The sequence below is a fragment of the Cygnus atratus genome, chromosome 1 (genome assembly GCF_013377495.2).
Source record: "Cygnus atratus isolate AKBS03 ecotype Queensland, Australia chromosome 1, CAtr_DNAZoo_HiC_assembly, whole genome shotgun sequence".
Classification (NCBI taxonomy): Eukaryota; Metazoa; Chordata; class Aves; order Anseriformes; family Anatidae; genus Cygnus; species Cygnus atratus.
In genome coordinates this window covers 100950929-100972333 of record NC_066362.1, presented here as the reverse complement: position 1 = coordinate 100972333, position 21405 = coordinate 100950929, and the positions used below count along the sequence as shown (strand labels likewise).

The following is a 21405-nucleotide window of genomic DNA, read 5'->3' as shown; positions in this document are numbered from 1 at the left end:
CCAGTCCTCCAGGTTATCAACCGTTCCCTTCTCTCCCTCCCCAGTTTGACGTGGTCAGCAAACTCACTGGTGAGTGAGTTCCACCCTATCATCCAGGAGACTCATGAAGATGTTAAACATAATCACATCCAATACTGATCTCTAAAGAAATCCATTCAACACCATAGAGCCCTAACAGGACAGTTTGCAGCCCATTACATGTCTATTGTGACATGTATCATTACACATCTAACAAGATAAACCTATTTTTTCCTCTCTCTGAGCTAGTTTCTGATCCATGATAATATTTTCCCTTTCACCATTCAATCATATGGCTCCAGAGCCTCTTAATAATCTAAATTAATAATCTTTATCTTAATAATAATGTAAATAAACACCATTCCTGTTAATCTTGCTAACCTACAGAGATCTGATTAAATCATTGCTCTAAGCCTGGTCTTGTTTGGGAAAAAAATACATATATATATATATATTACACTATATATATATTATATATATATATCTTAATTACCATATTATGCTAGAATTTCACTGTTTGTTTGTTTGTTTGTTTGTTTTTCTCATTGTGCAAATAATTCCTTGATTCTGGACATGTTTTTATTTATATCCATACTCATTGAGCTTCATTTCCATTCTGCACTGGATGGCCATTTGAACTTCACCTATTAGCATATAGTTATTTACTGCTTCCACACTCATACCTCCAGGTAAAAGCAGGACAGCTTTCGACATCTGAGTCATTTTAGGAGTGAAACACAACCAGTGGAAGTGAGATGGAAAAAATGGAGCATAGTTGATCTTTTCCCTGGGATTCCTAAGACGTTTATTCTTTTGGCACCAGGCAAAAATTGTGCATATAAGACTTTGGAGATGGTATGAGTTTTGCTTCTAGAAGGCAATCACAATTGTCTGTGACACAGCTTCTCCAGATAAGTGAGCACTGCCTGCCTCTGCAAAGAGTTTTTAAATCAGTGAGTGCACTGAGAAGAGCTTTTACTGCCTAAAGAATGGTTGGTAGAAGAAAAGAAGAAATAGAAAGCCCTTTACAAATCTGGGGTTGTAGCTAAAAATATATGTACGTTCTCTGAAAACAAATCTATACTGTCAAGAGTGCTACAGTTGCAAGTATTTAAAAAGAGAGACTAACAAAATCAGAGCAGTCTGCATATCTGTAATATTGTATATAATGTCATGAAACCATACAAGGGCATGTATACAACTAGTTCCCATCTCTACTCCCAGCTTTCATGGTATTTAACTTCTCACCTCATTATTCCCTTTCCTGTTCTACCTCTTTCTTCTCACACAGTTACCATCACAGCCCTGTTCAGAACTAACTTTCGCATGGATTTCCCCTTCGATCTGCAAGAGCTGCCAGCATTTGCTGTAATAGGGTAAGTTCCCAGGAACTCTACAAAGGATTTCAAGTAAGCTCTGATAGGAATTCTTTTGCATAACAGAATAACTGCCCTTTCCGACATTTTGATTTTCACTGAAAAGACCTCTTCTTGCTGGGATTCTTCCTTCAGCAGTGGTGCCCATGTAGCACAATAGGTAAAGAACATGTGGGTAATGGGTATTACCCACATGTCATTTCTTCCCCATGTATCTTTATCAAAAATTAAGTTCCACAGGAAATAAAATTAAAAATAAAAATAAAATAAAAGAGGAAGTCTAATTTGGTCTAAGGTATAAATGTGTATAATGATGGGTATATATATTACGGGTATAAATTTACTGAATGGCCCTCTAGCCATTTTGAGGGCATGGCCAAATGACCTGATCCAAGTATCGCCTTTTCACTTGTCAGCTGTTATCTTTTTCATCTTGAGCTTACGGGTCCAGATCTTGATGAGATGAAGTCTATTTGTGAAGAAACGAAACAGCAACTTAGGTTTCTGCAATCTCCAAGCAGAAATGCTATGAGAGCCTGTGTTGGAGATTAAGAGGAATTGCTTGAAATGTCAAGAATAATTTGCATCTCTATTTTCTACCTTTTGGGAACAGCTCTGCCAAGGTCAAGACTTACTTAGTTTTGAAACCAAGGTCTAGACTTCTTTAGTTTTGATATCTAGAAAGTTATATTTAGTTTGTTAAGACCTGCTCAGTGAGTACATGCCAATGGAATGCTCCAAAAGCATACAGGGAAAAAAGAGAAAAAAAACTCAGAGAATCTAGGGGGGAATGGGACAAAACATTTAACCAGGGAGTTTCCTATCTACAAGATCAGAAAGGTTATCCTTTCCAAGAGAAGTTGGTACACTTGATATGCTGACAAAGATAGCTTAACTGTAATTGGATCCAGTGATAACAGATAAATTGTTAAGATCAGTCATTCAGTTTTTGGTGGTGGTGGTGGTGATGGTGGTTTGGTTTGGTTTGGTTTGGTTTGGTTTGGTTTGGTTTGGTTTGGTTTGGTTTGGTGTGTTTGTTTATTTATTTGTTTGTTTGTTTTTGGTGGTGGTTTGTTTGTTTGTTTGTTTTTTGCAGTACTGCACACAGGCTATGAAAGGTGTATGAGATGGTTGTGAAATGCTTTCAAATGTCTGGTTGTCCAATGTGCTATTAAAAAACAAAAAGAGAGAGAGAGAGACTTGTACAGTCTTGGATGAAGTCCTGATGCCAACTTGGAATGTTCCAAATTCTCTTAACATCCATTCTCAAAGTTGAGCTCTCTTTCTGTTCAACATACTTCTTCACTTTCAAGTAGCACAAAAAATGAGCCAGACTAAGCACTATAAAAAGGTAGATCTTGTTCTTCTGTGTCAGCAAATGTTGATAAGTTGCAAAATGCATGCAGAAGGAGCACCTCTATTTTATTGACAAATTGATAGCCAGGAATGGAGTAATGTACTTTTTAAAATAAAGTATTACAAAGAAACTCAATTCACTCTGCAGTTGCAGAAGGCATATTTTAACAGTAGTGCTAGATAAGTGCAGGCTTGAAATATTTGAGAAGCTCATTGAACATATGTTTTCCTGTGAGCAGTTTTATATTTAGTTTTAGCTTGTTCCTATGCAATTTCAAGTAATCAAGCAGGAATTTTTCAAAAAAAAATTTATATAAGCTAAAATCATCTTTGAATGAGATTTAGTAAAAAACTGTAGGACATATAACAATGAAAAATTCCATTCATTATAAAAATGAATAGAATGAATATGTTACTTGTTTATCCACAGTATTCTGTGGCTTAATTATTTGCCACATAAAATAACACTTTCTCTTACCAAATTTAAATGCACTCTTTTTTTTTTTTTTTAACTTCACCTTTGAGTATTATGCCCTATTTACCCAGGCCTAATTAAGGTAGAGTATAGGAATCATAGAATGCTATATGTTTTTGGCTCTATTAGGATCAGGAACGTAGGCCTAAGGAATTAGGATCATAGGCACAAGAATCATATGATCACTGAATCATAGAACAGCCCAGCTTGGAAGGGAGCCCTCGAAGGGATCATCTGGTCCAACCTTCTGTGTGAAAAGGGAGCCTAGGTGGGATTATTTAACACCCTGTCCACTTGCACCTTGAAAACCTTCACTGACAGAGATTCTACCATGTCCCTGGGGAGCCTGTTCCAGTGACTGATCTCACTGTAAAAAAAATCTTTCATATATCAAGATGAAGTCTATCTCACTGCAGCTTGTACTCATTGTCCCTTGTCTTCTCCATGGGTCTCCTGGTGAAGAGAGAACCTCTGTCCTCTTTGTAACCAAACCTTAAATACTGAAATACAGTGATGAGATTCCACCACAGCCTTCTCTTCTCCAGGATGTAAAGACCTAACTCCTTGAGTCTTTTCTCATAAGGCAGGCTCTCTAGCCCTTTGATCGCCTTCATTAATGATCTCGATGATGGGGTAGAGTGGACCCGCAGTAAATTCATGGATGACACAAAAACTGGGGGGAGTGGATGATTCACCCAAGGGCCACGCAGCCACCCAGAGGGATCTCAACAGGGTGGAGAGGTGGACTGGTAATAATTTCATGAAGTTCAATGAGGAAAAGTGCAGAGTGCATTACTCATCCCGATCATTGATAAAGATATTGAAGAGAACTGGCCCCAGTACTGAGCCCTGAGGTCACCACTAGTGACCATCATCCACCTGTATTTATGTCCATTCACCAAGACTCTCTGGGCCCAGTCACTCTGCCAGTTTTTAATCCAATGAATCAAATACATGTCCAAGCCTTGAGCAGCCAGCTTCTTCAGGAGAATGCTGTGTGAAATGGTGTCAAAAGCCTTACTGAAGTCTAGGTAGAGCACATCTACAGCCAATATACCTAAAGTAAGATCAGCCTTAGTAACAGTCCCTCTAATCCTAATCCAAAGAACTCAATAGAACTTTTCATGGTCTCCATAGCTTATCTCCATCCACTCAAACATCTTTTACATAAAGTGCAACTTCGCCTCTTCTTCCCATCCTGTCTTTCCAAAGGACAGTGGCCATGCATAGTGGTCTTCCAGTCAAGTGAGTTTTCCCACCAAGTTTATGTGATTCCTATATCATAAATCTCAGACTCAACATAGAACTCCAGTTCCTCCTGTTTGTTGCCCAAAATACATGCATTGGTATATGTGCTCTTGAGGTGGCTGAGCTTAAGTTTCTTGCCTATGGAGAGAATTGGTGTGCTCAATATTCGTAGTGGCACTCATCTGCCCTGTTGCTTCTAAATATGCATGTCATGGCTTTGGACACCACCTCACCCCCATCCCCACCCCCACCCCCAGTGTGCAACTTCGTATATTTGATGTAGATGTATAATTTGCTGAATCAGTCAAACTCCCTTTCTTTTTTACTATTTCCTGTTCCAACCTGATGTTTAAGTTCTGACAATACATGTCTTCGATGAGCTGCTCTTCTCCAGACCCCACTAAAATCTGTCAGTCTTTCTTTGTAGATCCTAATACCATTCCTGTCATCCAAGTATTTGAACAGTTAAAATTAGAGACAGCCACAAAAATACAAGTACTAATTAGTTCTTTGTACATTCATTCTCACCTGAACTACTAACAAACCCTGTATTCAACAAATTGTAGCTGAGGTAAAAACATTATCACACTATATTGCCTACAGAGTCATGGTTCATTCATTGTTCTTCACTGATACAGCTGTGTGTATGTATTCATGTGCATCTAAGTACATGTGCATCTGTACAAGGCATCTTTGGAAGCCTTTCTAGGCCAGGGCATAGAAAAGGAAGGGAACAGCTAGAAATAAGTAGCAACCTTGCCATGTCTTGGAATTGGACATCATATCCTGACATGAGATTTCTCCATCTAAGAGAAAATTGAAGAGAAAAATCTCAGCATGTGACAAAGAAATCCAAAACCACCTTTCCCCTTTCATCAGGGAGTCAGTCTTCAAGTGAGTTACTGCAGGTTATGAAGTTAAAAGATGTCATAATAGATGAAGATGAAAAATATTTAAACTCAGTTTTTGGTTGGTTGTTTACGTGTTTTCTGTTGTTTGGTATGATTTTGTTTCATTTCTTCCACTTTAGGATATGTTCTGGATTCCTTGGAGCATTTTTTGTTTATCTTAATCGTCAAGTGGTCCTATGCATCCGGCGTCATACAGCTCTAAGCCAGTTTCTCACCAAATAGTGAGTGCCTTTGAAGATGCTCTCTTTTAGAGACCAGATTTGGATACCCTACTGATGTAGGATAGTAATAAATACTTTCTGGAAGCTAGTAGGACTATTTCAAATGTAAGATAGTAAAACTAAGAGAAACTGAATTTATATCACAGTAAGATATCTGCAAATATCAAAAGAAGATATTCTGATCTGGATTTTCTTCTAGATCAGCCCCAATAATTTCAAAGAGCATCTTGATTGAAAAGGGATTCTGTAATATTTATTAAGATGACAAAGGAAACTACTGATTGGACGGGAAATGTCCAATCAATCAGAAAATCAATGGTCGTGTTTCTTAAGAGGCACTGGTTTTTGTGTTGTTTTTTTTTTTAATCTTTTTCTTTTTTTAAAAAGAAAGAATTAACGTTTATATTTTAAGAAACTTAAAACAACTGAAATATAACTGCATCTTTAAAATCTGAAATACTTTTAAAATCAAAATGTAGACAAATAAGTAAAGAATGTACTACAGTATTGCAATCACTGCATACTTAATAAACGGAAGGAGAAACTGATAGCAACTGAAAGGTGTGAATTGCAGTATGGAAGATAAATGCAAAATGAAATAAAGCACTTAGCAGCAAAGGCCTTACAGAGACTTCCCAAAAAGTGTGTTGGTCAGGAATTCAAAGGAAAGTAAAGCAGTATTTTCCCATAAGAATTAATACAACAAAGGATGCATGCCAAAATGTATGGGGGGAAGGGGAAACACACTAGGACAGGATATATTGCATGAGGGATGAAAAGGCAAAACTGAATCAGGACGCAACTGGAGAAAAGGCTGGCTTTTGATAATGGGTCACCACACAGTTGTAAAAACACATCACCACTGTACATTCAACACTATGCATTTTGTACATCCCGCCCTTGTTCCCCTTAACAATAATCCTGATGGGAAAAATGGCTTTGCTGTCAGTTGAACTCTCTATGAATGATGATGATCAGTGGAGCAGGGCATTAAATTGTCAGTTACACAATTCCAAAGTAATGGATACAGATGTGACAGAGAGTTTTCATGGGAATAGCATTTATAATCCTGAAGTGATACTGCTACAAGAAAAAAAAGTGAGGTTATATTTTAACAGACTTTTCTTTCTTCCCAGCCGCCTCATATACCCTGGGGTTATATCCTTCCTTATAGCAACCGTGACCTTTCCTCCAGGGTTTGGACAGTTCATGGCAGGAGAGGTGAGAGTGGGAAGTATATTTTCAATTCTGTGTACTTCTGTAGAGCAGCCTTCCCTTCCCCTATGCCCCAATAGCCTTACATCCTGGAAAGGGGAAGAAAAACTTAGGAGAACTTTGGACTGAAGAGGGACTGTACTCTGAGACTTGTGATCTCTGCTGTCCCCTTCATATAAAACTTGGAAAAGGTCCACTCTTCTAAGCAAGCAGTTAAAAAGATGTTACCCCACGTGCAGAATTAGTTATCCTTTCACCAGTTCCAGTAAAGTCACTCTTCTCTTCCTGAAGATTAAAAATGTGAATTAAGTCTCATAATCATGAATTACTGAAGTAAACATCTCAATTTTCTTGGAACAGAGGTAGAATATTTATTCTGTATAATCTCACAGTTTATCCCTGTTTTTTTTGCTCTGTAGTTGATGCCACGGGAAGCCATCAGCTCTCTCTTTGATAACTATACCTGGGCAAAACACACAGGAGACCCCCAGATCCTAGGTAAATCTGCTGCCTGGATCCACCCCAAAGTCAGTGTCTTCATCATCATCCTGCTATTCTTTCTCATGAAGGTAAGGAAATCTAGCTCATTAAGCCTTTTCCAGTCAGAGTGAATGTTCCTGGTACTTTGTAAAATGATGTTATCTGACAATGGGGAGCTGCTTGGCATTGAATGAAACACTATGACTGAAATGGAGTCTTACATTTTTGATGTGATGTTTGCCCACCATGAGTGCAAAATTAACAATGTTATTAGGGAATAATTTCCTGGCCTTAATTCACTTACCTCCTGGACTACTCCCCAGTTTATCGTCCTCAAGTATCCTGCTGAATGAGTTTCAGGAGCCACTGTGTAGTGGCTGGCAATAAAAGACTACATCGAGACAAGTCTCACAAGATCTGGTAAAACAAGTAATGGAGTAAAAAAACTCTCAGATAATTTATATTTGGCCTAAATAAAGTGTGATACTGTCTATTTGATACTCCTGACTACAGACAGGAGACAAAAATTATCTATATGTGCATGAGGCTCAAGGATTTGTTAGTAGTACTCTAGCATAGTGGAGGAATGTAGCTGAGACCAGCTTTGCTCAATTCCAGGAAAGCAGCAGCAGATTCAATGTTCTGACCTAACATTGCCCATAGAAATTGCATCCGTTCAGCCTCTGAAAGGATTAACTGTGTAACTGATACATCACAGAGCAAGAGAAGAGATTTGAAAGAAGTAGTCATTATATTCCAAAATCCAAGTGCCAAGAAAGAGGTTTTCCAGGCCAGTGTGTGTGTGTGTGTATAAAAAATATCATAGAAATGCTGATTTTTCTTAAGAACAAAAAGAGCTGAGGCCACCTTGAAATATCAGTTGAATATTTCAATAGATCAGAAATGGGCATTAATGTTTGACAAAGCTGATTCCATCTAAAGTAAAACACTTTATCAAATTTCTGACAGGCAGCTGAGGGTTCTGCTTCTGTCGTAATTCTGATTATGGTGTACCAAACAGATAAGGTCTCATTTACTTGAATAAAAGGAGGATGGACTACATGGTATATCTATCCTGAGTCCCATTCAGGCTGTTGCATCCAGAAGAAGACTATATGTGCTGGTCTAAGTCAGCATTTGGATCAGCCTCAGCACTAACTGTCAGCCAAGAAGGCAAACCACATTTTAGGGTGCATTTGACACAGCATGGCTGGCCAGTCAAAAGAAGTGATCGATATTTAGCATTGGTGTGGCCTCACCTTGAATATTGTGTACAGTACTGGGCTCCACAATGTAAAAATGATATTAAGATACTTGAATACATGCAGAGGAGGGCAACCAACTGGTAAAAGGGCTGGATGTCATGTCCTATGCTGAGGACACTTTGTTTGTCTAGTTTGGAGAAAAGGAGGATAAGAGGTGACCTCATTGCTCTGTGCAACTTCCTGAGGAGGGGAAATAGAGGGGGAAGGTGTTGGTCTCTTCTCAACAGATGATAGAATGTAAGGAAACCACACAAAGCTGCGCCGGGGAGGTTTGGACTGGATATTAGGAAAAATTACCTTACCATTAGGGTGTTCAAACACTGGAACAGGCTTCCTAGTGAGGTATTTGATACCCCATGCCTGTCAGAGTTTAAGAGGCATCTGGATAATGCTTTTAACGTGTTTTAAATTTTGGTTAGTCCTGAGACTATTCAGGCAGTTGGACTTGATTTTATAGGGCCCTTCCAAATAAATTATTCTATTCTATCAAGACAGATTTTCATTGTTTTGCCCAACATAGTGAGAGGACAAGAGGCAACAGCACAAGCTATAAAAAGTGAAACATGGCAGGTGGACTTCAGGAAAAAAATCTCCCTTTAGTGTGAGTCAGGAGTGACACAACTGCTCAGAAAAGCTGGGGAATCTCCATCCTTCAAAATGTTCAGAATTCAATTGGACAAGGTCCTGAGAAAACTGATCTAACTTAGGAATTAGCCCTTCTGGAAGCAGGGAGTTGAATGAGAGACCTCTAGAGTTCCCTCACGGTGAAAATTTTCTGAGTCTATGAAATTTTGAAAACCTTGTTCTATAAAATAAAAATAAAATGTATTTATTTATTATAAAACGTCAAAACAAACAAAAAAAAACAAACAAAAACAAGCAGTAGGAAATCTCACCTTCAGAGGTCCATGGCAAAGGAATTCTCATGTTCATTCTCTTGGTGATTTGGCTTCCCTGTCACCATAGCAGTCACCCAGAGGTCTTTTACATCAGTTTTGGTGTGTTGCCAGAGTTCTTCCAGCTCCCCTTCACACCCCACAGACCCTTTACCCCTCACTTCCTGGCTGAACTGCCACATCCCCCAGAATTCATCTCACTATGGATTCACCAGCTTGGCAGTAGAGTGGGGTTGCTGGAAATGCTATCGCTGCTCACTAACAACTGCATCCTCTACCTCTGTTCTAGTTCTGGATGTCTGTCATTGCTACTACAATGCCAATCCCCTGTGGAGGCTTCATGCCTGTTTTTGTTCTGGGTGAGTTTGAATTTTGTGTTGTAGTGTATAGGTCTGACAGGTGGAAAGGATGAGAGAGATAGTGCATAGGTACCTGGCAGGCTTCTTCTAGAGGATGAGGAGTCTGCTTATCACTGCCTATGACAAGCTCAGTTAGTAGTTCATATACCAGTCTCCGAGCCTCTGCTGAGGGGGGTCCTTTCCCATGCCCTCAAATGCAAATGCTGAGGAGGACTTTCTTGTCCTTTTACATAAGGGAAACCAAGCTGTGGGAAGGCATGCTATGTCATGGCCTTCTCATTTCTCTGCCTTTCTACCTACAAAGAAACTTTCATACTACAATTAGTAATAGCTGTTCCTTTTGCTCCTGAAGCCCAGTGAGAAGAAACAATCTCAAAATTAGTACCTGCAATACCACTTAATCCTTTTTCTCTTTCTTCTGACTGGAGTATGGTGACATGGTGACGTATGGGGGTTTATTGTTTTTTAACTGTTTTTAATTCCAAGACAAAAAAAAAAAAAGACTAAGAAACACAAACTCATGACATTCAGCATTAATATTCACAGCTATTAAATGAAATGAACTATGTTAACAGCCTCTGGGTTCTTGAAGGCAACAACTGAACCTGTCAGTAGCATGCCCTTGCAGTAATGAAGGCTAACAACAAGCAAGACTTTAGTAGGAAAAGTCCAGAGAGCAAGACAAAGAAAATGGTTATTTCCCAGCAATCAGTATTTTTGGGACAATTCTGGAATACTACGTTATTTTGTGTCCACTTATGCAGGAAATTTTGACAAAGTGCAGTGAGTCTAGTGTAGGGCCACTGAGATTGCTGAGGAGCTGGAGCACAAAATGAAGGCCAGCGTGAAGAAATTGTGATTATTCAACTTGTAGAAGAGAAGGCCAAGATGAAATCTGACTCTAGGCTTCACCATCTAATTCACCATCTAATGCAGCAACGTATACAGAGGATAGAAAGACTCTTCTCAGAGGCACATAGTAAACAGGAGGTAAAAGGCACAAGTAACAAGGGAAATTCTAAGAGACTTAGGGGAAAAAAAATGTTTCCCTGGTTAAGGTTTCCAGAAAGAGGTTGGGGAATCACCATCCCTAGAGACTTTTAAAGCTGGTCTGGCCAAGGTCCTGGGTGACCTGTTCTCACTTTTAAATTAGCCCTGTTTTGAGCAGGGGTCAGATCAAAGACCTCCAGAGGTCCCTTCCCACCTAAACCTTTCTGTAAGCCTATTATTTTAGTGTTTAGACATTTATAGAATGAGTACATGAAGGTCCCCAACTGTGATCTTAACTGACATGACACAAAGTACTCTGCCTTTTAAAAAAATTTTCCTCCTGGCTGGGAATCACAAATACCTTCACACTTGGTGTGTCTAAGGAAGAATGAGGGTTCAACTGTATTTACTTATCTTAGCACTTTTTTTTCCCCTTGGAGTTTAACTTCCATATTTTGTAACGGAGAGCTACTCTTTAATCCCTAGTGTTATTTTAATGTAAGTTTTGATTTTGTTTCTGTTAGAAAGTACTCCAGTGCTTGCCCAGCATATCTGCACAGCACAGACTGGGTGCTCCTTATATGTTAATTCCATAATTGCTGGTGATATTTTCCAGGTGCTGCATTTGGACGTCTTATTGGGGAAATCATGGCATCACTCTTTCCTGATGGGATCCTCTTTGATGGCATTGTTTACAAAATCTTACCTGGAGGGTATGCTGTCATTGGTGAGTCTTTATGTCTTTCTCTTTCTTCACCTGGTCCCATCTCCATATCTTTTCTGGCTGACTTGATATTCTGTTTCTATATGACAGTCTTTCCTCTTCTCTCCCAATTCCTTGTCTACCCTACCTGGGAAAGGTGCAGCAGCTCTGACAGGAGCAGTCAGCCACACTGTCTCCACTGCTGTGATCTGCTTTGAGCTGACAGGTCAAATTTCTCACATCCTGCCCATGATGGTAGCTGTCATTCTTGCCAACATGGTGGCCCAGAGTCTGCAACCCAGCCTCTATGACAGCATCATCCAGGTGAAGAAGTTGCCTTACCTGCCAGACCTGGGCTGGAATCATATAAGGTATAGTAGAAAAACTGAAGTGGGTGTAGGGAGTGGTGAAGAAGTAAAACATAACAGTGAGATCATGGCAGAAGAAAAGGTCATGAAAAGGAGGCAGAGAGACTGAGCTACAAAGAAAATAAAAAAGCAGAATAGGCCTGGGGTGAGGAAAAAAAAAAAAAGAGGTGTAGTAAAAGTAAGGTTCATACACAAAAATGGAGAAAAAGTTCTTTTTTCACAGAAAGCACAGGTTTGAATCATCTGCAATATTACTGAATTTCTGTAAATATTACCAAATTGCTTCAGTTTGGAAGTTTTGGTGTTTGGGATTTTTTTCTCCGAAAATTTTTGAAGTATTTTATTTAGATAGTTTGCTTAAAACAAAGTTCAGTTATTCATATACATGTTTCTCTATATAGCATATATAATATACATAGGTATGTATATATAAAACATATATATGTATGTGCATAGAAAGGCATGTAATTTTTTCATGGGGAGTAATGGAGTGAAATACAACTGTAATGAAAATCTAGTTAATCTGTGTTGATCCTGTTGCAAAGACCTCCTTGGTTACTCTTACAGAAGATTATTTAGCAACTGTATAGAGAACACTTTTTAAAGAAGTGATCATTTTATGTGTTTCTTTGAGGAATTTATCTGCTAGACATTTTTAATATGCTAACTCTAAACTTTGTTGTCCATAAATTCACAGCAAATACAATGTCTTTGTTGAAGATATTATGGTTCAAGATGTGAAGTTCGTCTCCTCCAACTGTAAATATCGAGACTTGCAAACTCTGCTCCAAAGCACCACTGTTAAGACTTTGCCTTTGGTGGACTCACCAGGTCAGCAAAGTGGAGAAACTAGTCCTTCCTGAACACTGTCTCAACTCAGAATCAAAGAAACTAGCTCTCAAATTATACACTTTGAAGAAGATAGTGTGACCTACTACATAAAAAAAAAAAAATAATAATAATCCTAAATATCTTCCACTATGTATCATGTATGACAGAAGGTTGTTTCAGCTTTGTCAGCAAGGGAGGCTGGAGTGTGGGGAGAGAAGAAGATATAGCAGGTAAAAGAGGTGTGGGGGGACTTTGACAACGGGGAGGGATCATGTATAAGTAAAGAGCCTGATGTGGTGCTGAGAGGTGGCACAGCTTGATGGTTAGCTTCCCAGAGCCTCACAGCATATTAGCAGCAATTAACAGGGCTGGTCAGTGCCTCCTTTATAGCTCATGATAGGGCTAGTCAGAGCATTTTGAAGAGACTGGAAGGAGGAAGGGGCAGCATGTAGCATGAGACATTCAAAACCTTGAGGGGGTTTAACTGTTTCTCTATTCTGTTATGCAGAGACCATGATCCTACTGGGGTCTGTGGAGCGCTCTGAACTGCAGGCACTCCTCCAGAGACATATCAGCCCAGAACGGCGACGGTGCCTCAACAGAGAAATGCAGCAGAAGCTAGCTGAGGCACCTTACAATGGACACAGTAAGGGATCAGGGGCAACCCCGCCAAAGCTGAAGCATGAGTCTTTTGCTTATGTTGATGAGGATGAGGATACAGATGAGAAGGCAGAGGTGAGGGGGAAGAGAAGAGACTTCATAAAGACTGCTTAAGCAGCAGCAAGACATTTGGAGAGGCTGAGAAAGAAATGACACAGGGTGGATCTAATTTTCTCTCCTTTCAATAACAGCTGCCCCTGCCACCAACTCCCACTTCTAGTTACCCAGAGGAGCCCAACGGCCCAACAAGTCCTGTTAAACAAACACACGAAATTTTGGAGCCACAGCAACGCCCAGGTATGGTAACTTCTGGCATGCCCCAGCCATATCTTAGCTACATTATGGAAACCTTAAAGCTTGCTGTGTGTATGTGTCTGTGCAACGTGCTGGCTTCCCAGACACTGAGAGAAGGAATTGGTCTGTCAGCTTTCTCTGTTTTTCCTATATTAAAGGCACTTTGTAAATGCACCTCACCGTCGGTGTAACATACCTGAAATTATCTTCTGTTTGTGATCCCCCAGAGAGCATGGCAAAAGTAGGTCCACTCAGGCTGCTCTCTCTCTGTCAGTATTCCCAACTCCATCATTTGCAATAACATCTCCTTTGACTTTTTCTGAAGGTTCTGCATGGAAGGGTCCGATCTCTTCACCCTGTGAATTAATCTTCCTGGGAAAAGAAGCCTGAGAGCTAAACAGCTGTATTTATTTTTGGAGTTGCTCAACCATCTCCAAAACTGAACAACTCCTCCCTTGGATGCACATCTCTTTGTTTCAGCTACATTAATTTGATGGACAAATACCGATGCATTGTGTTCTTTTTGTGCTGCTCTACCTTTATGACCTATGTTTCCAAGACTGTGTTCATATCTCATTTATGATTCCTATATCACGTACATTTGATACAGGATGGTGGCTTTTTTATTTGTGTTTGTTTGTTTGCTGTTTGTTTGTTTTCCTTTATGTGTCTTGAAATATGCAGACAGTGAGTAAGCACAGTGGTGTAGCCAAATCTTGAGAACAAATACAGAGAATAGGGCTCTGGCTCATGCTTTTAGACACCCAAAGGTTAACATATAATATAGCATATAGCACATTCTGGATTCTTAACACCACTCATGTATGACCAAACCTTTAAGGCATAGGAAAATCTGTATTATGCTACCATGGCAGTAGAGTGGTGGAACAGCCATTCACCTTCCTTACCAAATCATAAAAATAATCATATCAAAACAAGGACATTGTGTGAGACCCTTTAAGTGAAGCTAGTGCTGAGTGATCAAGGAGTGACGAGAGGAAACATAGCAGGGGTGACTTCAAAAGGCTTTCCCTACCATCATTTTTAGTTTGGCTCAGAACTGTTGTTTTTTCCAACTGATTTTCCTCCACAGCCTTGTTCACTTCACAATAGCACCAAACCCTATCTTCTCCCCTTTTCTAATTCCTGACTGCCCTTCCTAGGAGAATAGCTCTGCAGTCATTTTCATTTCAACCATTACACTGTTAGCCCAGCGTACACTTCTCACCCTTTTGTACCTGTCACATTCTGTCCTTTTGACATGTTTAGTCTTTGAAGTAATTTTCAAATTTCCTTTTCATACTCATCCTCTAAATCACATTTTCCTTATAGATTGCAGAAACCTCTACTCACAGCAGTTTCTCCCTTGTATCAGATTGTTTACTGTCCTGGTAGTCTTGCTTCTGTTTTTTCCTCAGGGTCACTGATCTATGACTATCATCCACAAGGGCTATTTTGTAAATGGTTTCTGTCCTCTCCTTGAGGAAAAGATATTGCATGGAAATGTTTATTCTGGCAAGTCCTAGCCACTATTTTACAAACTGAATGCTAGACTGTGGCTGGCTGAACCCTGTCATTCACAGTTAACACGTCCCTCGTGCTATTTCCCAGCCTGCCTTGGGCAAGGAGATGGGCATGGTGCTTTGTATTTTTGTCTCTCATTCATTCTTGTCTCTTATGCACGTTTGTTTTTATCCTTCAGGCAATTTCCGGAATTTGAGGCAACTGATCCAGCAGCTCTTGTGCCCTTTCAACCATCCACTTGAAAGAGAGAGTGATGTCCAGGTTAGGGATACAGAAAGCCTAGCAATACCCTGAAGAGAGAAGGGATGTGATAGAAATAGAACCTTCTACACAGAGCCATTCAGAGTCTGGCCAAAGTGTGTACATACTTACGGTCCTGAATTCTGACAGTGTCAGTGGGGAGCTCCCTCCAAGAAGAAAGCGTGTGATTACTGTAAAAGAGTGTGCATCTTGCTAATGAGCTATTTGTGCTCAGGTGTCAAGGCTACCATCATGACTGAGACTGGGCATCTTTTTCCAAGTAAACATAATTCTGTCTAACCTGGAACAAAGTGCAATTGTAGTCCATTTGGCAAACAGTTTTAGGTAGTTAAAAATGAAAAGATGCTTTTGTCTTGTGCCTTGTTAGATGCCCTTATGTATTTGAAATGTCTGTACAGGGTTGGTGGATATCATATAGAGCCTATGGGAGACCCATCCTCTCTAGGGCAGTAGTTGGACCCCATGTGGGATGTCTGAGAGCATCTAAAGCAGTATTACATGACCGTGTTTAGGCACCTGAATTGCTCCACCAATGTTCTTTGGCAAGGGAAGAAGTATAGAGTGCACCTTTTAATATACTAGTATGAAGAAAACCTAATAACTTAGTAAATCATTATTTGGAATAAAAAGGGGACCACAATGGGTAAGGAGGCTGTGTACATCTTTTCTTTCTGTACTCTGTGAAACTGTGTACTTCATCTATCCTGACCAGTGTTTTCTCCTACAGGAGCCAGTGGAACTCATTGATACAATGACACCAGAAGAGGTAAGACTGGATGCTGAATGGGATTAATGTCAAGTGAGTGCTTCTTTTGCCCATTCCCTATCATTTGCAATTCTTTCTTACAACATCAGCAATTACCACATAAAGCCAAAGATAAAGCCATTTTCTTCTTCTGAGACTTGTACAATGGGCAAGTCTCACACAATAAGAGATTGTTCTGCTAGATGTACTGAGTAAGGCTCTGAGTAATCTGATCTAGCTTTGAAGTCAACTCTGTTGTGAGCAGGGTGTTAGACTAGAGACCTCCGCATTTCCCTTCTCACCTAAATCTATGGGTCTATGTTGTTCCTTTATTCTTTGCGCAAAGGAAGTATTATGTTGTAATGACAATGGAAATGTCAACTCAGAAAGGAAAGCTAAGATGTTCATTCTCTCTAAGCAGGAAAGAGCAATACTTCACCTTCCAAGAAAACCTCAGAGGTACTGGAATTGGTCTGTTCACAAAGGGACTTGATACCTGCCAAGGAAGGGGTGGGAAACATGAAAGGGGTAATATAATGGGCAAAGCAGGTGAACAATCTACATGGAGTGGAAGAATGATTAACAGGCAAATGGACCTGATTTGGGTACATAACCAGCAACACTGCTAATTACTGTAAGAGTGATTCTCCTTCTTTCCTGTGTCAGATAGATGCTTGGGAACAGGAGGAGCTGAACAAGGATGTATGCTTTGACTGCTGCTGCATAGACCCTTCCCCTTTCCAACTGGTGGAGAGAACTTCCCTGCACAAGGTGGGTGCAGAACTCTCTCTGAGGCATAGTCTGTTTTTCTCCACCCCATCTATCATTACAAGACTAGTCTATGACATTTCTTCTCCTTTTCTTCACCTCCAATTGACTCACTTTCTCCTCATCCAATTATAATTATCACCAGCTACTTCCACATCCAGATACAGGCGTAATTTTGTTCCCGTACCTTTCTGTGTGATACAGTATCTGTGTGATACTAGTCTCCTGGAAAATGAAAGGTTAGAGGTTACGACGTTTGAGTACATTTATTAAAATAGCTTTTGGACACAACTTAGGATTTTCCAGACATTACACTAACAGAAGCAGTATATGCTACTATAATGCTAGGAACATTAGCTGGAGAAATACACCCTGGTTTGTTGGTGCACAAGACTGGAATGAACACTCCTGCATTTCTCAGTGTTTCTCTCAGGGTGTAGAGTCTGCCTCAGCATGTGAGAAAAGTTTCTTCAAACCAGCCTATATTATAGGCTCTTCATCGACCTGAAGCACAAGAAAAGAGGAAGCTAGGTCATACTGATGTCCAATGATAGGACCCAAGGGAACAACATGAAGCTGCAACAGGGGAGGTTCAACCTGGATATTAGGAAAAGGGTTTTCACCAAGAGGGTGGCTGAGCACTGGAACAGGCTCCCCAGGGAAGTGATCATGGCACCAAGCTTGCTGGAGTTCAAGAAGTATTTGGACAACACTCTCAGACAAATGACTTAACTCCTAAGTATTCCTGTGTGGAGCCAGCAGTTGGACTCTGATCCTTGCTGGCCGCTTCCAACTTGAGGTATTCTGTGATAAGACTTCTAGAGTCAGTGCAGAATGACTGGAGGAAAAACAATCATTACATTGGTATATCAGGAGTAAGAGAGGATTGGGGTTTCACTAAATGGAAAGGGAAACTGGTCTACTGAAGCAAAAGCGCACACTACAAGTTTTTAATCAATATTTATTTAATGTGAACTGTCACCAGGTGCCTTGCATTAAATTAATTACTATTATCCCAGTCTTTAGCAAAATAAGAACAGGCTAGCATATACTTAAGATGAGTTTGGTGTTTTCTAAAGGACTGACTGAAGCAATCTGAAAAATACTCGCATTTGAGAGTTTAGGGATTACAGGAAAGGATGCCTGAAGAGTGCAAATGAAGAAGGTTCCATACCTGTTTTTAAAAAGAGCAATTTGCTCTTTTTCAGAGAAACTCTGAAATAACAGACATAAGTTGACCTGGATGCACAAAAAAAGCAGGAATAAATAAATAATAAATAAATAAATAAGCTACTTGAGGTATGCATAGTTAGAGCTAAGTGTAACGATACTGAAAATTGAAAGAATAGCACAGCTTATCGTGATCAAATTGTATTTAACCAGCCTGATTTTCTTTCATGCTAGGGTAAAATGTCTTCTGCCTGAAGACTGACATTTTCCTTAATTTACACTTGAACATGACATTCAGCATCTCATGTGATGCTAAAGAAAAAGGCAAATAACAGCTCTGAAAGAATCACTTCATGTAAGGCCACAGGTAGAGTCCAGCTCAGTTTAAAGAAATTGGAGGTTAAAAATATTCCACAGATGAGCACTGAGAATGCTGAAAGTTTCAGAAAGCATGGAGTATATTTAGGCTGAAGAACAGAAGACTGATAGTAGTGTGATACCTGTCTTTTTCAGAAGTCTTTGTAAGAGAAAGGGAGTAACTTATTTCCAGTGTTCCCACTGCACTGGGTAAAAGCAACAAGCTGAAGTTTTGACGGGAAGTATTCCGGAAAAAAAAAGAAAAAAAATTTAAAAAAATGCTTCTGGTGGTAAGGAAAGTACTGGAATAAATAACCTAAGTAGGTTCTGATAATGCATATTACTATGTGATAGTCACCTTCCAGCACCAAAATGAAAAAGGATCTTCACAAGTCCTTAAATGTACAGGGAGATGGAGGATAGGAAGAGAATGTGTTCTACATCATGAACACACTCCCAACTCACAGCTCAGCAGAAGGACCAAAGGGTAGTATTTGCTAGCTACAAAAGGGGAATAGAAGTAGTAGTTCTCACTGGGGTAACTTCAGCATTGTATACCTTTGGGATTCCCATTTCTAAATCACAGGTCTAGCACCAGATATCACATTACCAGTTTCCAAGGTCTCTAAAATGTTTTTGTGTGTGTGTTTTTCCTTAGACACATACATTGTTTTCATTACTGGGACTCAGCCATGCCTACATAACCAGTATGGGGAAGCTGAGGGGAGTGTTGGCTTTGGAAGAGGTAAGTACAGATTCTCTCATCTCCTAATCAACTGCAGTCATCCTGTGAATCACTGTGAAACACTTACAGGTTGGGGATCCAGCTAGGAATATATATAACTGTGATCGCTATGTTTTCAATTGAGAGTTGAGTTCTGAGTCATAGAATCATTTAGGTTGGAAAAAACTTCAGAGATCACTAGTCCAACCGTTAACCCAGCACTGCCAAGTCTGCTGTTAAACCATGTCACTAAGCTCTACATGTTTTTTGAAGACCTCCAGGGATGGTGACTCAATCACTTCCCTGGGCAGCCTGTTCTAATACTTTACAACCCTTTCAGTGAAGAAATTTTTCCTAATATCCAACTTAAACCTCCTCTGGAGCAACTTAAGGGCTTTTCCTCTTGTCTTATCACTTAGTGCTTGGGAGAAGAGCCCAATCCCTACCTTGCTACGACCTCCTTCAAGGTAATTGTAGAGCATGGTAAGGTCTCCCCTGAGCCTCGTTTTCTCCAAGCTAAACAACCCCAACACTTTGGAAGCCATGTAGTGGAATGGATGACTTTCAGAGAAGGGAGTAGGGGTTTACAGGCATGTTAGATGGTTTGTCCTTTTCCTGAAACTAGAGCTTTTAACTGAGTGGCTATTACTCTCTCAGTGGTGCAGAATTTGTTATTTACCACAGAACAAAAATTACAATACCTGTGTAAAAGATGATCTCCTCAGGCCTCACAGGTGGAGATGTGACTCTATTTTTAAAGCCCTTTATTCCTGAGAGCTGATGAACTTGTGCAGTGTAGGGCTGAGTCAGTCTCCCTCTCATCCATTTTTCTCTGAACTTTTTCTCTTCTAATAGCTTCAGAAGGCAATAGAGGGCTCTACACGCTCTGGAGTTCGCCTCCGCCCTCCCCTTGCCAGTTTCCGTGACACAAACCGGACTTCAATCAGCAGTGAGAAGATCAGCCAGGCCACTCAGGCGTGGAACCAGCAAGACAGCTGCATGGTGGCTGCACAGAATGCAGCAGACTTGGGGACAGAAAGCCCACTACCTCCCTACTCACACTCCCCACAACCCTCTCACTTGCATGATGAAGGGGAAGGCCTGTACTCCAATTATGCCACTGATACTGATTTGGAAGAGATGGAGCTGACAGGACCAGTTGCTGAAGACATCTCAGACATCCTCAAGGACATAAGCCTACGCTCCACTGATCTGTATGAGGATGAAGATGAGGATGAAGATGTCCATTTATAACTGCTGTGAGCCCATCATGATCTTCCGTTGAGCCAGTCTTCTCGTGCGTGCTCCTCAAACAGAAGCTTTTGGATGCTCTTGGTAACCACAGAGGATTGATTCAGCTGGGGGAAGAAACACAGGACTGGCCCATTTTTTGCTGTTTTATGTGCAAATACCAGTTGGGTTATTGGACTGTATGGGTGTGTACACGAGTCAGATGTGAACTGCAAGGTGGCTAAGGGGCAGGCTCATAATGTTTAAGGCCTCTGCTTTCAGTTGAGGTGAGGTGTCTACACTACATCACAAAGGATCATAAGAGGACATGAATATTGCTGGACACAATCAGCATGCTCTGGGTCAATCTGCTATGTAAAAAGTGGAGGAGTAGCAGCTCTTCTCATTCTCCATTGGTGTTATCCTTCCAGTCACACCTGACCTGCATACACCAGTGCCAACCAGACCTCCAGCCAAAAAGCATATTGCTGCTTCTGTCTGCAATCCTGTCCATGTTGCCACAGATCCTTTTGGCTAGCTCTTACCTTGCACTCCCAAAACATTCCCATCAAGAACATTCTTCCTCTTTCTTAATTTTTACTCTGGGATTCTTCTGGGTGGAAGTGCAGTTAGGAGCTTCTCCTCTGTCCTTTAGCTGAACCAAGCCCTAAAAACAGGTGGGAGGAAATATATTTGGTCTACATCTCATGTCTTGAATTCAGCCACAGCTTTAAGAAAAGCACTGAAAGGGAGGAAAGACTCTTTGCTTTCCTATCTCTGTAATTTTTAAATTGTACGTGGGAGCATCCTCTGTGTTGGAAGAAGAGGAGTAAAACAGCATGTATGTGCCTGTATTTCAATATCTGTGTTTGTCTCTCTAAAGCACTGTTCAAAATTTTTACAGAGTTATAGTCTTAAAATACAAGAACTTAAAATAAATTTAAAACTAAAGAACTATGG

The 21405-nt window shown here is 40.2% G+C and overlaps 1 protein-coding gene across 1 annotated transcript in view; it reads left to right on the top strand.

Moving 5' to 3' along the window:
- CLCN1 (chloride voltage-gated channel 1) overlaps positions 1-20469 on the top strand; it is a 41416-nt gene extending 20947 nt beyond the window's left edge. The window contains exons 9-23 of the mRNA XM_035546114.1: positions 1310-1394; positions 5504-5605; positions 6742-6826; positions 7240-7389; positions 9751-9820; positions 11427-11537; positions 11671-11884; positions 12579-12712; positions 13221-13447; positions 13564-13669; positions 15369-15451; positions 16179-16217; positions 16863-16967; positions 19150-19236; positions 20071-20469. Of these exons, the coding sequence (XP_035402007.1) occupies positions 1310-1394; positions 5504-5605; positions 6742-6826; positions 7240-7389; positions 9751-9820; positions 11427-11537; positions 11671-11884; positions 12579-12712; positions 13221-13447; positions 13564-13669; positions 15369-15451; positions 16179-16217; positions 16863-16967; positions 19150-19236; positions 20071-20469 (1997 nt within the window). The remainder of the gene's footprint in view (positions 1-1309; positions 1395-5503; positions 5606-6741; positions 6827-7239; positions 7390-9750; positions 9821-11426; positions 11538-11670; positions 11885-12578; positions 12713-13220; positions 13448-13563; positions 13670-15368; positions 15452-16178; positions 16218-16862; positions 16968-19149; positions 19237-20070) is intronic.
- Positions 20470-21405: the final 936 nt, after the last annotated feature.